This window comes from Musa acuminata, chromosome BXJ2-2 (genome assembly GCF_036884655.1).
Source record: "Musa acuminata AAA Group cultivar baxijiao chromosome BXJ2-2, Cavendish_Baxijiao_AAA, whole genome shotgun sequence".
In the NCBI taxonomy this organism is placed as follows: domain Eukaryota; kingdom Viridiplantae; phylum Streptophyta; class Magnoliopsida; order Zingiberales; family Musaceae; genus Musa; species Musa acuminata.
In genome coordinates this window covers 22,840,224-22,857,500 of record NC_088339.1, presented here as the reverse complement: position 1 = coordinate 22,857,500, position 17,277 = coordinate 22,840,224, and the positions used below count along the sequence as shown (strand labels likewise).

Sequence of the window (17,277 nt, the reverse complement as noted above, 5' to 3'; positions counted from 1 at the left end):
CGTGTGGAAGCACTCACCAACCCCGTTGAAGTCTAGTAGTCACAAGGGAGCGAGCAGTAAGAACATATGCTTCATCATGTCATCATCATAGATGGAGAGTAACTCAAAATTGATTTTATATTCAAACCTTCCTCGATCGATTGGAGTTTGGTCTTTAGTCTTAATTCTATTTCTCTATAAATGATTGAAAGTGCCTGATCTTAGAAAATTCTGCCAAAATAATGATAGATCTTATGAAGTTAGTTGCAAAGTCATTGTGTTTTGATAAAATTTTTAAACTTGCCGATCAATTAGTAAATATCAATATCAAAGATAAATACACACTCTATCCAAATGTTTTTTTTTTTTCCTTTCGTGAGCGGATGCATTATGAGTAGTAAAAATGCTCTAATTATCTCAGAGTGGGTAATTCATTGTTAATCACATCCGATAAAAAAAAGCTTACATTATTAATGATCTGAAGGGGTAGTGCTCCCCAACTAGGGGGCTATAATAAAACCAAACAGTCGATGTATCATAGGGAGTCAATAGTGACTCCAATGTCAGGGCATCTTTTGGGGGCGACTTCGAAACAGGAATATTGTACAAGTCTACCAAAGCAGATAATTATTTGCGTCTAAAAGAACAAGTGCCAGTGATGACTAGTGGAACCAATTAGATATAACAGGTGTAACCCACGTTAGTGTAGACCACGAGTAGAATACTCCTCATGACATCATGATTATATTATATAGAAACTTTGGTTGGAAAACTAGTAAAGACCAACAAGTTTATAGATCATGTTAGACAAAAATCATAACATCAATTGCAATATGGAAGCAAATGTTCGTTACATACCATGTCTAGCAATAGACAACACTAACTAAGATGAATCCCAAAAAATATGTCCTAACCTCAAGTCCTTGAATCACTGCAATCATAAAGAATATGTCTGTGCTAAAAATTTAGGTTATATTTTAATCATGTTATGCATGTTCACTAATACCTCGCTAATTAATCATTAGAGATGTCGTCACTTCAACAATATCCATACATTAAATGTTTTCGACTCTTCAAACTCGCTAATTAATTATTTTTTTATAATTTGAAATAAGTTCTTTTTTTTTGTTGGGTTTTATGTCTAAGAAAAAGAATAAAAAAGGGCTCATTTTCATAAAATAATTTAAATAAAAATGAATCAATCTACATGAGCATGGTATAGAATAAAAAATATATTAAAGACTTTACATTCTTATTATTATTATCATTGCAAAGAAGAGAAGATTAGTATACTTCTTACATATCAATATCGCTATTACTTTTGGATTCGATGATGATGTATTGGTAGATTAGATAAAATTTTTTTGAATGATATTAAAAAGTACGCATCGTAAACTAACTTTATTATTATTTGATTTTAAAATTTAACATTAAAGTTTTTCACGTAATAGTGTGATTTTTATGTTTACAATTGCTTGTAAGTCTAATCATGAAAATTCTACTATAAATTTATCTCGATAAAGATTAATATGGATGTCAAACGTAAATAGATGATAACTCTCATGTATGAAAGAGGAGGAGGATGATGAGGATGATATGTCTCCTATGTTGTGACCGATGATTGAGACATTTTTCCTTCTTTCTTTATACATATTTTTTCCCTCGTTTAGTTAATCTAACATATCTTCTTCCTCTATATTTCTTCATTAGTTAACACGTCATTTGACCGTCAGTTAAAAGCATAACTGTTGTTAATACCATTGTAGCTTGAAAAAATATTAAGGTTTTTGTATCTATTTTTAACTCGAACTAACTAGATACATATTGAAGTTTTAAGTAATTAATCTTGAATTTTCAGATGGATGTCACTCGGATGAATATACGTAGAGAATCTTAATATGTGGAGAGACACATATTATATGAAAATTTGAAATAGAAAATATAATCTTTTTAAAGGATAGGCTTGTGAAAATTAACAAAAAATTATAATTATATTACGATAATGGCAGTGACGAAATATTGTTGGAAACTTGCTTTTACTACCGAGTGCGATTGATGACCTAAATATTTAGTTGACTTTACAGTCTTAGTATTGTGGCCAGTCCCGCTCACTTAACAGTCGGATTGCCACTCACATGGCAATTGCTGGAACGTGGATGACAGTATGTATGGCATGTACTCGATTTGCCCTCTTCTTTTGGTCGATATGTCTCGAGTAGTTTGAAGAGTGTTCTATAAGCTTCAATTGTTTGATATTATGTCTCTCAAATGATTCCAGGCGTGTCCTTTTGGTAAGTTTGGTTTGACGCCTAACCAATCCCTAAAACATCAAATCAGTAAGCAGAATATAAGTATCGACCTTCACGAAAATGGCGTCTCCTCCACTCCGAATGCGCTGACGTGCTCTACGCCTGCGTGGAGTCAACGGATTCCAAGTTTATGAATTCTTTTACTTCCATGTAAGAGGGTATGCACTGTGATGACGCATGCCTGATAATAAATGGTGAACCCGGGTGGGTCAAACTGTTGGGGGGAGGGAGAAACAAGAAAAAAAAAATAGAATATTATTATAATATTAAAAATAGGAAGATTGATAAGAATACTTATAAGATATTTTCAAGTGCACACACTCTCTATATCCCTTGCTTCATGAACTATGATAGGACATAGTGATAACCATCTTATAATCATAATACTCCATTGTTATGGCTCCACTTGCTACAAGATCTCGGATGAAATGATAGCGTATCTCTATATGCTTCGTTCTTCCATGAAATATTGGATTCTTCGTCATTGTAATTGTGGCTTTACTGTCACAAAATATTTTTGTTATTTCTTTTTGTTCTCGATGAATATCTTCAAGAAGTCTTCTAAGCTATATTACTTGACAAGCTACTGATATTGCGGCTACATATTCTACTTCCGATGTCGATAATACAGTTGTTGCTTGCTTTTGAGAACTCCAAGATATAGCTCCCGATCTAAGACTAAAAATATTACCTGAAGTACTCTTTCGATCAACTAAAGCTCCTACTCAATCACTATCAGTGAAACCAGATAATTTACAATTAAAATTATGAGAATACCAAATATCATAATATGTAATTCCAGCAATATAACGTAGAATTCTTTTAACAGCTCCGAGATGATGCTTACTTGGGCTATGCATAAACCTGGATACTATACTAATAGAGAATACAATATCTGATCGAGTATGAGGTAGATAAATCAAACCTCCAACTAAACTCTATAGTATCTTGCGTTTGTTAGACTTGTATCATCTTCAAGTTTCAATTTCTCATTTACATTCATGGGTGTTGCTGTAGCTTTGTAATTAATCATGTTAGATTTTTTGAGTAGATCCATTGCATAATTTCTTTGTGAAATAAAAATTTCATCTGATCCTTGCTTCACTTCCAACCTAAGAAAATAATGCAGTAGACCTAGATCTTGTTGTTGTGAATACCTTTTTACTACAAGCTGTGCCTTATTCTTTTGGATACTTCCATCTACATTAAATTTTGTTTTAAACACCCATTTTAATCCGATAGCTTTCTTTTCTTTAGGTAGATCCATTAGCTCCCAAGTTTTATTCTTCTCAATTGATTTGATTTCCTCCTTCATTGTTTTTCTCCATTCCTCTTTTTCAACTACTTCCTAAAAAATTATTGGATCTAAAATAAACAAAGCAAATGTTAAGTCATAAATTTCTGTTAGTGATCTGAAATTTCTTGGAGAGGTTTAAGAATCAGAATTTGAACTATTATTGGGTGAGGTTGACAATGAACTTGTTAGAGCAGGATCTGTCATTTGATTCTGCAGAATGTCTACTTCTATTGGAATCTACATTTGTGTTCCACTTTTATTGGTCTCCCAATTCCAACTTGTCCTTTCATCAAACATAATATTTCTGTTAATAATAACTTTGCCACTAATAGGGTTATATAATCGATATGCTTTCGATTGTAAGGAATAATCAATTAAAATATATTTTTTAGATTTTTCATCAAGCTTATGATGATTTTATGAATTCACCAAAGCATAAGCAATACAACCAAAAATTCTTAGATGTCTAACACTTGGTTTCATACGATAATAATCCTCAAAAGGAGTTTGATTCATAACAGCCTTTGTTGGTGAAATATTCAACAAGTAAACTGCTGTTGCAACTGCTTCTGCCAAAAACTGATTTGGAATTTGTTTTCCTTTAAGTAAACTTCTTGTCATTTCAAGGACAGTCTAATTCTTACGCTCAGCTACACCATTTTGCTCCGGTGTATATGGTGCTGTCAATTTTCTGTGAATATTATTTTCTTCACAAAAAAAATTAAACTCATTAGATAAAAATTTACCATCTTTATCTGTCCGAAGTTTCTTTATATATCTTCCACTTTGCCTTTCTACAAATGCCTTGAATTTTCAAAAATTATCAAATATTTCATATTTCAGTTTCAAAAAATATACCAAACTCATGCGGTTATAATTATCAGTAAACAATAAAAAATATTGACTTCCACCAAATAATTTTGTATTAATAGGTCCACATAAGTCAGCTTAAATTAATTCAACATAAGTAGATGCTCTCTATGCTTTTCCGATAGGAAATAATTTTTTACTTTATTTGCCATAAATGCATCCTTCACATATATCAAATGTATTAATTTTAGGCAATCCAAAAATCATTCCTTTTTTACTTAACAACCTTAAACACTTAATGTTAAGGTATCCATATCTTAAATGCCATAAGTTAGACTTATTCTTTTGAGTTGTGACAAGCGCATGCCTTTCAATATTTGACACATCAAGCGGAAACATCTTGTTTTACATCTTGCAAACATTTACTGTAATCAAATCAGATTTTTTATCTTTAATAGTGCATGAACCATCATCAAATATTATTGAATATCCATCATCTATCAATTGTTCAATACTCAACAAGTTATGTGATAAAGTAGGAATAAAGAAAACATTATCAAGGTATTTTATCTTCCCTTGACTTATCTTCACCTCAATTGTTTCTTTTCCTTCCATTTAGATTTGTTTGTTATCTTCAAGTCTAACTTTCAACTTGTGAGTTTCATCAATATCTCTAAATATTGATTTTATGCCTAACATATGATTAGAACATCTACTATTCAGAAATCAAATATTATTTGAAATATCATGAACTTGTGAATGAGTCATAAACAACTTACTATTTTCTTTATTTTCCTCCACATAGCTTGCTTGCTTTTCTCTTTTCCAGCAATCTGTCTTCATGTCACCAAACTTTATACAGTAGTGATATTAAATTCTATTTTTGTAATTTTTTTATCATAATTTGATTGACTTTGCTCTTTATTTTCCTCCACGTAGTTTGCTTGCTTTTATCTTTTCCAACAATCTGCCTTCATGTGACTAAATTTTTTACAATAGTGATATTAAATTCTACTCTTGTAATTTTTTTATCATAATTTGATTGTCTTATCATGCCCATCAAAGTGTCCTCTTCCATTTCCTCTACCATGAAATCCTTCTCTGTCGTAACCTCTTCTTGCTGATTTTTTGTCTTCTTTTGACCTGAAATGCTTTCTTTTCACATTTTTCAAGTAACATGTTCAACCTTACTTCATGTGTTTGTAAAGAACTCATTAGTTCATCAAATAAATATATAGATAAATATTTTGACTCCTCAATTGCGATAACAACATGATCAAATTTCGGAGTTAAACTTTTCAAAACTTTTACAACAATTATACGATCAGGAAGATATTCATCATAAGATTTCATTTGACTAATAATTTCAGTCATTCGAAAAAGAAAATCTTGTACCGATTCATTGCTTTTCATGAATAAAATTTTAAGCTTACGACAAAGGGTTTGAAGTTTTACCATAACCACCCTTGATGAGCCTTGAAATTCATTTTGAAGTATTAACCAAGTTTGCTTTGAGGTTGTCGCTATTGTAATTCTCGAGAAGATTATCTCATATACAGCTTGTTGAATGAAGAACAATGTCTTTAAGTCCTTCTTTCTATTCTCCCTCAGCCTGATTTCGTCATCTGGATCTACATATCCATTCTTATTAAGTCTCAAAGATCTTGAGACTTGAATAAAGTCTTCATCTTGATACTTCAAAATTCATAGCATTTACCTGAGAAGATGGGGATAAGGGGTTGAGACATGAAATTACCGTTAAAAGACATGGAGCAGAAAGGAATCAATGCTTTAAACTTACAGCTACTGTTCTTTACCCGAATCTGCTTATTGACGGTCAAGCTATCCACCACCAAGCTATTGGAAATAGAGTCCATACAAAGTTGTTGGCAAACATAGAACACTCAGAACGCTATATGCACATAAATAAAGGATGAAATGCAACGTAATCCATTCAAAGTACAAGTTAGTAAAGCTATGAAGCGGTGGCGGCTGAGGAAGGGAGGGAGGGACTGCCTGAGAAAGACAGGAAAGGGAGAGAAGAAGAAAGGGGTTGTATTGTCGGTGAAAGGATTAGTGGCAGTTGTTGGGAAAGGGAGAGATAGAAGGGAAGAGGGGAAAGCACAGCGGGAAAGGGAGGAGGGAAGTTAGGGGGAGTTGTTGGGGCGTCGATCACCAACCAACCGTCGCCAATCGTCTCTTCGTGCTAAGGGCTTGGAGATTCGATTCCTCCGTGGGGGTTTAGATCGAACAGATTTAATATCAGTCGTAGGATTTAACAAGTCACAGATCGTTCGTAATCTACGGTACAGATCATAATTCATATAATTTTATATATAATCATCATATATATAAGCGAAAATTATTATCAACTAAAATATTATTTATCACGATATAACTTTTCTTTCATAAATTAAAAAGTTTAATGATTACATCGGTAATAATATGGTCACTAATATCCAAATTTTAAGGATTTAATGATAAATTATAGTTTGTTAATAAAAAATTATTCAATGATAATCTTGTTCTCAAATTTATTTTTTAATGATAAATCTAAATACTTATGGTAAAAAAAAATATATTAGTAATGAAATATTTTCTTTATAGTGTGGTAATCTTAATAATTTTATAGGTTTGAGTAATAATGTTGTCCCCCGTCGACTTTTGGATTTGTTACTCATGTCGGCTTTCGCATCACACATGGACTCCGACACACTAGCGTATGTAGTGTTTATCGCAATGCTGAAGGTAGCGAATCGATTCGAGATAGTGGACCCGATGGCTGTTAACCACCTGGGCATGGGACTTAGCCCATTTAAGATATATTAGAAACATAATCGTAATCAAATTGGATATATATGGGAAAGATTTCATTTAAGATATATTAGAAACATAATCAAATTGGATATGATTTAATTTTCAAATCCGACAGTCATAATATACTCTAACAAATTCTATGTTAACGTTGGTTGAAGATCGATTCGTATAAATAGCAAGAGTGACTTCACTATTGGTGCATCTTTTTGGCGTCGAGTTCGGAAGAAGAATACTATACGAGTCTACCCACTTTAAAGAACACGGACCGGTGATTACTAGTGGAACCAATTAGATAGAAAGTTTCAAAAGAAATCTTGTGGGCGTCAGCCACGTTATTGTAGAGGACCGGTAGAGTACTCACCGTAAGGTGATCAGACTGTCACGCATTTATCCAACGAGCTCAAGTCAGATGTTGACTACATTTTTAAATGGCATGCATTTTCCAGTGACGTGAGGACGTACGCCCCCGCCGGCCCACATGAGTGAAGGAGATCGGTCTCCGCTATCATATCTGATAGTGCCCACACTGCGAAGGCGTCGACCAAAGACTCGTCTACAAGATGATTGCATATCCAATGCCTGAATCGTCTTCACAACTAAATCTTGTTCGAGATCTAATTTCACATATATAATATACAATATGGATACTAGTTTGAATAGTCAAATGTATGCCAAACTAAATGCAGTGAAGGTCAATTTCATGCTCTTTCTTCGCCACTTTTCCACTGTTTCGATAGTTTGCTAGCATGTGGTGCGACTTTAACGGAGTAGGTCAGTGTTTCGACACATATAAATCCCATCCCAAAGATAAAGCCTCTCCCAATTGATCCGACGTTCAGGTCCATCATCAGTTCTTGGTGAGAATGGAATCCATCAAGGACATGCCGCAGCTGACACCCGAGGAGGACGAGAAGGCAAGCATGTTCGCCCTGCAGCTGGTGATGGGTTCCATCCTCCCCATAACAGTCAACGCGGCCATGGAGCTCGAGCTACTAGAGATCATCGTCCAGGCCGGCCCCAGCGCCAAGCTGAGCCCCACCGACGTGGTGTCCCGGATGCCAACCGAGAACCCCGAGGCGGTGGCCATGGTGGACCGGATCCTCCGTCTGCTCGCCGCCTATGAAGTCGTCAGTTGCTCTGTCGAGACCGGCCACGACGGCCATCCCTCGTGCAAGTACGGCGCGGCGCCTGTGTGCAAATACTTGACCAAGAACGAGGACGGCGTTTCCTTGGCAGCCTTGAGCTTGTTGAACCACAACAAGATCAACATGGAGAGCTGGTAATCCAGAAAGCCATCAACTACTCTTTCTCGTTTCTTCTCGCACTAATAGTTGTCTGAAGATTGGTTCTGCTTCGGCAATGATCGTAGTTACTCCTTGAAGGAAGCGGTGTTGGAGATCGGCGTCCCCTTCGAGAAGGCCCACCGGATGACGTTGTTCGAGCGCCAACGCGCCGATCCACGGTACAACAAGCTGTTCGCCGAGGCAATGAGGGGCCACTCTACCATCTTCATGAAGAAGCTGGTCGAGATCTACCGCGGCTTCGACGACGTCAAGGTGCTCGTCGACGTCGGTGGTGGCACCGGCGCCACCATCCACAAGATCACCTCCAAGCATCCGCACATCAAGGGCATCAACTTCGACCTCCCTCATGTCATTTCCAACGCACCACCCTACCCAGGTCGAAAGCTTACAACCCACGCGCTACTGTTACAGTACCACCCATTGGCTATTATTTAGCTCACATGCTTGGGATACAATGGCTGCAGGTGTCGAGCATGTCGGTGGCGACATGTTTGAAAGAGTTCCGAGTGGAGGAGACGCCATCTTCATTAAGGTTAATACTTTTGATAATGACGTTTTGCTTACTTGGAGCTGAGGATTCCCCTCAGTCAAAAGACAACTATCGTTGTTATCGTTAATATCTGATTTCATGACGAAATGACTTTGCAGTGGATCCTTCATGACTGGACTGACGAGCAATGCATAAAAATATTAAGAAACTGTTGGAAGGTTCTGCCAGAGAAAGGAAAGGTGATGGTGGTGGAATATATACTCCCCGTAATCCCGGAGTCTAACATGATCGCACAGGGTATTTTTACCCTAGACATGGTCATGATGATCCAGACTGGAGGGAAAGAACGGACGAGAAAAGAGTTCGAGGCGTTGGCAAAGGAAGCAGGGTTCATAGGATTGAAGGCTACCTATATATCCATGTGTGTCTGGCTCATGGAGTTCACAAAATAGATCGGTACCTATACAAGTCCTGTGGTTGTGCTCTGATCGGAGTTCTGTCCTTCGTTATTGGAAGACGGCCTGAATAAAGTTTGCTACGGTTTGAAACAAAGAATAAGATACTTTGTAGAAATGCATTTGAGCAGAGCGTTGACCAAATCAATTGCACTTCCAAAATCATCGTGGCCAACTGACGAACTCTACAAATGTGGTGACGCGTGCCTAAAGTCAACTGTCGCTTCTCGTGACGACCAATAATCCTTCAGGAACGTCACACAATGCTTATTAGCCCAATCGTGAAGAATCCACTGCGTTTGCATAATAATAATACAGGACAAGTAACACAGACTAATCTCACTATAACCATCATTCAAAATGTAAACAATTGACATCCCGGATTGATTTCTCCATTAATCTAGTGGTTCGATGAATGAGTAAAATGTCTTATGCGGAGTCAGAATCAATTTCCTCCTCGACACAATCAATCAATCAGCATGGATTTGTTTGGGTTGTGTTATAGTCATCGAGTATTTGTCAAAGTTGGTGCACTGCTGTAATAAGTCGAGATCACAGGTTATTGAAGTGGGATTGTACGTGGTCCCTAATTTATTGGCAGAGCCGTGTGATCGATGCAGAAGCCAGAAGGAAAATAGTGGTAGAATATTTTGCGTAGTGATCGAAATATCAAAATTGATCAATACAAAAACAAAAAAAGAGAGGATAAAATTTATTTTATCATATAGTTAGTGTTGTTGATAAAAAAAAAATAATTTTAAATTTTTAACATAATAGTTGGTTATACAAATACAAATTTTTTTTATTAAAATAGTTGGTAATATATCTAAAAAAGATAAGAGAGTTTTAAGTATAGTAACTTGTGTTTACTTTAATAGTACAGAATGAAGACATATGTATTTTTGTGCAATATTATAGGTACGTTACAAAAGGAGAGAAATTGTAAGCCACATCAATCTCACAGAGTTGAAATTGATTTGTGGGTCAATAGGATGGCTGATTGGGCTGCTGCATTCCATGGTCGGTCACGTTGGGTTTACCGCTCTGCACTCCAAAGGATCGGTCATGTTGGATTTACCTCTTTGGTCGGGCGTCATCAGTGATTTCGCCCGGTGATGAGAGGTTGCTCTCAAGATTTGTGTTCATCATAAGATCTCGTCGGTGTCATGATATTTTTCTCAGGTGAAGGTTTCCTACGTACTGTTTTCTTTCCGAAACAGGCAAAATTATAAGTCTTGTAGTGATCAGAAGAGTCCGTCCTCAGCTCGAGGAAAATGGCATCTCCCTGGGAACAGCTTCAAACATGTCTCCCCTGACGTGCTGCACTCCTGCAACCAAACATGATCGTCAGCGGTGATCTACCGGAGAATAACTGTTCTTCTCAGTTAGCTGGTGTATATGGTCGAAGAGATCAACCAAGGCCGAACCGACAGGGGTTGTGTCGGAGATGACGTGCGGGAGCTCGAAGTTGATGCCCTTGATGTGCGGTGCCCGGAAGTGATCATACCTTGTGTGGCGCCGACGTCGCACGCGTCGTCAGCCAATTGCTCCGCACCTATCGGTCGCACATGTCCTACAGGTGTCGAGCAATTGGTTGATGATGACTGTGGCGTGCCTCCGCTTGGCCTCCACTCATAAAGAAAAATTTATTATGAAAAAAATAATTTTATTTATTAAGATAATATATATATTTATTAGAGATATCTTTTTTAATCATATACTCAAATCATAGATTATTAAAGATTGGAGCACGTAACGAATGCATAGTTATTATTTTATATTTATCTATGTCATAATCTTCTATTACGTCTCGTAAAATTAAACTTCCGTGGATCACCTCCTAAATGAGACAAAGAAAAATCAATGAGGTTTTTTACGCATCGCATGCCAATCATACACAGTTCCTGGTAACTGCTGCACCATTCTCCCAGGTCACACCTGCAACCCACAGGCTAAAGCCTCCTCCCTCGGCAGTGACAGCTCTTGGCACAGTCTCCCTCCATTATAGGCTTGTAAGAAGCATTATAGGTCAGTTGGACCCAGTCACAGTGTCCTTGGTGAGAGTGAAGACTCATTGACAGCCTCTCTGTTAATTCTTCGATGGTTGGAGTTTGGTGCTTGGCAAAGTTGGAAGCTGCTTCTGATACCGGTCACTTGTTTCATGACTTTATTCTAAGAAGCCCAGCTTTATGCAATGGCATGATGGAGATAGGAAGCCAAAGCACCGGATTTGACATGAAAGACTTGTTGTCTAGCTTCAAGTTTTATATACACTATGAGCTGTGTCATGGGGGCAGCTAACGACAGCTTGGGTGTCTTGGTGGCCGAGGAACTCCACCGACTCGAGCACGAAGAGGTTGCTGTCGGAGCGGAAGGCCACGGCCTGGTGCTTGTCTGGCCTCGCGGTGTTGGCGAAGGTTAGGTCCCGGTCCATGAAGCCATCTCCACTCGCCTATGGACAAGCAAACGGATGAGAATCGGTTACACTAAGCGATAGGAGTCGAACACTTGATGCTGTCCTTTGCAATCAGATGAGGTCAAGCATCTCGTGACTGTGATCGAGGATACTTTGATCCGTGACAAAGGACAGAGACAAGCTATGATCGAAACTGCAAGGGATTTGCATGCGTGAGAATGCAGTCATCCATGGTCGATGCCCAAGAGAGTTCAGATGCACGCGTGGGACAGGTTTTGCTGCCATAAGGTTTCCTCGCTGGGAAGGAGTAGGTGATGATTGCTGTATCAAGTCATGGCAAGTCATAGCAGTGGGAAGACATCATTTTCGTTATTACGGCTTATGATATACTATGCGCAAAGCATCAGGTGGAGCTCTAAATTAGATGTATGTCCTGTCAATTAGCGCAGCATCAACCGCCGCCTGAACCGCTCCGGCGGTGTCCCCGACCGCGGGAGCTCCTTCCGAGAGGCCTCTCCGATTGGTGACGCTGAGGCGGCGTCTGGCGAGAACCCATCCCTCTCGGTCTGCGATGGGGCCCAGAGCGAGATGTCGGCGCCGGGTGGCCACCATGGTGGTGGCGCCGTTAGTGACGTTGGCGAGGTTGATGAGGAAGGCCATGGCATCCGCGACCTGCTGGGTATCGTTGACGTACTTGAGGGCCGACCAGCAATCGTACTGGTAGAGTTCCGCGTGGGTGAGCAAGATGGAAAGAGGAGGGGAGTAGGAAATCGGTCAGTAGCGCAGCCGGAGGGGAAGGAAGCAGTTTCTTGTTAAAGCCTCTAAGCTGAAGCGAGCAAGAAGTTTATATAAAATTAAATGAAATTAATAATTTAAAAGATAATAAAATTATCTTTTTTATTCTTTTCTTTCGTGTCACGTGATAACATATGTCAATTTCGAGCGACAGTGTATGAGGTCATCACAAGACTCTTCATTTGCCGACATCATGCCAACATGGATCAGTTTTGCGGAGATCCACCGTGTCAAACGCAGACAAATAGAACCTACAAGAATGCATCGTAGTCTTAGGTGCCGAGATGGCTTAACCTTTTGCTCAAACTATATCTAACAACGAATAAGGAACGGTGTTGGCTAATGTAATCAACAAAAATAAAATTTAAAATATTTAGCCATTCCTATGTTATGACGAGTGATTTGATTAAGTTATCCTTAAATCTCAAGGGCGACATTATAAGACTAATCAATATTAGTCTTGCTAAATAATTTATTGTATGATTCTTTCATTATAATTTCCTTAATAAGTGGTGTAAATTTATATTGTGTGAAACACAATGAATTGAGAGAGGTCTTCACCTTATCAATTCCTCCAACGAGGATTGATGGATTTGAACCCCTAACCCTTTTGGGTTCAAGTCTATCAAAGATATCTATAAATTTCTAAATTATGTATGTTCATCAGGTTGATTGGAATGATTAGAGGTTACTTGATAGATTTATATTATTTTTGAGGTGCTTGTTTTGGAGGCTACTTAATTGGAATGCCTGTCGTTCAAATATCTAAAACACTTCACGTGTTTATTATTCAATTTTTTAAAATATTCAAATATATATTTTTCAAGTAGTCATCGGTTATCTTTTTCTCTTTTTTATCTTTTTTTTAAACGTGGCTGATCACATGATCACTATTATATTGTAATTCTAAGAAAAATATGTCCATCCGTTATTATATATATTAGAAGAAAGGGATGGATAAGGACTAAAATTTTTTCTTTCATTAATAGCTCCAATATACTTGTCAACTTGATCATCGGAACGACATGGCATGCGCATGAGTTCACATCGACTGGATCCACAAGTTACGTATTTACAGGCAACCCAAAGGTTAATCAAATGTACGAATGACTTGATCAATCTTTTCTCGAAACTTAACTCGTGGTAATCGGCCGACACGACCAATTCAAGTTGACCGGCACGTTTGTTTCGTGAAGCTGATGCAGACATGGATACAACGTTATACGAATGATACCAAACGTGTCATAACGAGGAGGGAGAAACGTCATCTTCATTGGATGATGGAGAAACACGTCAGTAAGTGGTACATGCTACCACTGTCATGCCCGTGAACCACAAGTTTTTTTGACTTCGGGTTGCGCATGTCATATCAATTAGTACGTGCTACCACTGTCATGCCGTGAAACACATTTTTTTGACTACGGGCTGCGTATGTCATATCGCTGTCATATTAATGCGTAGATGATCGGTGTGTTGTCCGTCATCTTATACTTGATGTTGTAGCACAGTATAAAGTCACACCCCTTCCTCTTCCCCCGATCCACGCTCAAGTTCTATACCCTTCCTCTCTTGCTCTTCTTTGTTTCCCAGCTCATAGGGAATATGCCGGCTACCAACGACGTGCTGCAGCTGACCGCAGAAGAGGAGCAGGAGGCGTGCGTGCGCGCCCTGCAACTGTCGTGCGGCGCCGTCCTTCCCATGGTCCTCAAGGTGGCCATCGAGCTCGGCCTCTTACAGATCATCGTCAAGTCTGGCCCAGCCACTCCACTGAGCTCCGAGGAGATTGCCGCCCAGCTGCCGAGCGAGAACCCGGAGGCTGCAGCCGCTTGGGTCGATCGGATTCTCCGCTTACTCGCCGCCAACAAGATCGTCGGCTGCGTCGTCGAGGCCGGCGCCGACGATCGCCGCTCGCGGAAGTACCGCATGGCACCCATCTGCAAGTATCTCACGGAGAATGAGGATGGTTCTCTAGCTAACCTGCTTCTGATGCATCACGATAAAGTCTTCCTGGATTTATGGTATTATTCTCACTCGTTACTGGAGAGAGAACTCACTTGGTTTCAGTAAAAAACGCTGAAGTTTCTGATGGCAGGCACTACCTGAAGGGTTCGGTCTTGGACGGCGGCCTCCCGGTGATGGCCGCCTACGGGATGTCGTCTTTCGATTACCAAGGCACCGATCCACGGTTCAACAAGATATTCAACGAGGCCATGCGGGGCCACACCGCCGTTAACGTCAACCAACTTCTCCGCACCTACGGCGGCTTCGACGACCTGAAGGTGCTCGTCGACGTGGGCGGTGGCGTCGGTGCCACCCTCGGCATGATCACTTCCAGACACCCCCACATCAAGGGCATCAACTTAGACCTCCCGCACGTCATCTCCGGCGCACAGCCCCTGCCAGGTCTGCTTATGTTGATCCCTTCGACCATAAACACCAACCGACCTAACTGAGAAGAAGAGTTATTCTCTGGTGGATCTCCGTTCACGTTCATGTTTGGTTGCAGGAGTGCAGCACGTTATCGGAGACATGTTTGAAGCTGTTCCCAGTGGAGATGCCATTTTCCTCAAGGTAAGGATGAACTCTTCTGATCACTACAATAATTCTAATTTGGTTTGTCAAGGTAAGACGACAGGAATTTGTAGACCCTTTACCTGGGAAAAAGATCATGACACCGACAAGTTCTTATCATGAATCTTGAGAGCAAAATCGCTAACGACGCCCGACCAAAGAGGTAAATCCAACATGACCAACCCTGTGCAGTGCAGAGCGCCAAACCCCACCTGACCGACCCTGTGGAAAGCAATCCAATCAGCCATCCTGTTGACCCACAAGTCAATTTCAACTGTACGAGATTGACATCATTTCCAATCTCTTTCCTACAATTTTGAGACTCACATAGTAACCTAAAATATCGCAAAAAACACCTTAATCAGTGACTTGGGTTCATTCCGTGCAACTACACTTAAAACTCTACTCAATTTTACAGTTGTAGTCTTATCTTTTTTTAATATATATTACCAATTATTTTGATAAAAAATGTATTTATATGACCAGCTATTATGTTAAGAAGTTATAAAAGTAGCAAAATCATTTGATCAATTTTGATATTTTGATCACTGTGTGAAACATGCTACCACTATTTTTCTTTTGGCTTCTGCATCAATCACATGTGTCTGCCAATAAATTAGGGACCATGGACAGTCCCACTTCAACCACCTATGATCTCGATTGATTACAGCAGTGCATCAACATTGACTATTTTTCTTTTGGCTTCTGCATCAATCACATGTGTCTGCCAATAAATTAGGGACCATGGACAGTCCCACTTCAACCACCTATGATCTCGATTGATTACAGCAGTACATCAAGAATGATTACTGAAGAAGTTTAATTGAAAAAATAAAAAATACTTCAATATATTAACATATGTCCTTTCCTATTTAAGAGAATTTTTCTCAACATAATAGAAGATTTTTCTTCAATAGAATAGAGAGATTGGAGAAATTTTATCTTCTATCAATAACTATTGCAACAAAAAAAAAATCCTTGAAAATTGATTCTGATTCCGTATAAGACATTTTCTTAATTCATGGAACCTTTAAATTAACAAAGAAATCAATCGGGGATATCAATTGTTTATATTTTGAATGATGATTATAGTGAGATTATTCCGACTTATCGTATGTTATTATGGAAACGCAGTGGATTCTTCACGATTGGACCGATGAGCATTGCTCGAAATTACTGAAGAATTGTTGGAAGGCTCTTCCTGAAAAGGGGAAGGTGATCGTGATGGAATGCATTCTTCCAGTAGTTCCAGAGGCGACTCCGAGAGACCAGTACATCTACCAGTTAGATATCTGCATGTCGACCTACAACATCGGGGGCAAAGAGAGAACGGAGCAGGAGTTCCAGGCCCTGGCAATGGATGCCGGGTTTTCCGGATTCAAAGCTCTTCCTATGTTCGCTGGGACATGCATCATGGAATTCACAAAGTAGACTAGGGAATTTGAACTCTCGGTTTGATTGTTGTGCTTCAAGATTCTGTTCTTGATAGAAACATTTATTTCGTAAGTTAAATAAACTTCCGATAAGACCCGTTGGATCGAAATGCTCTGCTACTTAGCAATGTGGCTTGATTATTGTGCTTCAACATTATCTTCTTGATGATTACTTTTTATTTGGTATGCTTCAAGATTCTGTTCTTGATGGAAACTTTTATTTGGTGTGCTAAATAAACTTCCGATAAGATCTGTTGGATCGGAATGCTCTACTACTTAGCGGAGAGAAATATGCTTCCAAATGTGACAATCGAGGAACTAAAATTATTTCATCGATGAAATATGTAACTCAAATTATTCAAAGTTAATATATATTGCGTTAGGCATCGATTCGTTCTAAAAAAATAAATAATTAAATTATGAGTTAGATTTAAATATGTGTTACACGACTTTCTCAATATTTATCAACGTGGTATTAATATTTTAGTCTTTTCTTCAATTTCTTCTCACAAATGAATATTTTCTAACATTATCTCCTATGTCGCATCGCTCAATTGTCTGTCTTGTCCTTGTAAGGATAGGATTGTTTGGTATAAGGATT

The 17,277-nt window shown here is 38.7% G+C and overlaps 2 protein-coding genes across 2 annotated transcripts; both read left to right on the top strand.

Annotated features, from left to right (window-relative positions):
* Window positions 1-8,024: 8,024 nt before the first annotated feature.
* Window positions 8,025-9,579, top strand: LOC135605396 (caffeic acid 3-O-methyltransferase-like). The gene is made up of 4 exons (XM_065095437.1): window positions 8,025-8,491; window positions 8,582-8,892; window positions 8,981-9,048; window positions 9,165-9,579. The coding sequence occupies exons 1-4, from the start codon at window positions 8,076-8,078 to the stop codon at window positions 9,456-9,458; spliced, it is 1,089 nt and encodes a 362-aa protein (XP_064951509.1). The 5' UTR covers window positions 8,025-8,075; the 3' UTR covers window positions 9,459-9,579.
* A 4,621-nt stretch (window positions 9,580-14,200) lies between these two features.
* Window positions 14,201-16,870, top strand: LOC103971925 (flavone O-methyltransferase 1). Its single transcript, XM_009386087.3, has 4 exons — window positions 14,201-14,690; window positions 14,765-15,075; window positions 15,179-15,243; window positions 16,378-16,870. The coding sequence occupies exons 1-4, from the start codon at window positions 14,275-14,277 to the stop codon at window positions 16,672-16,674; spliced, it is 1,089 nt and encodes a 362-aa protein (XP_009384362.2). The 5' UTR covers window positions 14,201-14,274; the 3' UTR covers window positions 16,675-16,870.
* Window positions 16,871-17,277: the final 407 nt, after the last annotated feature.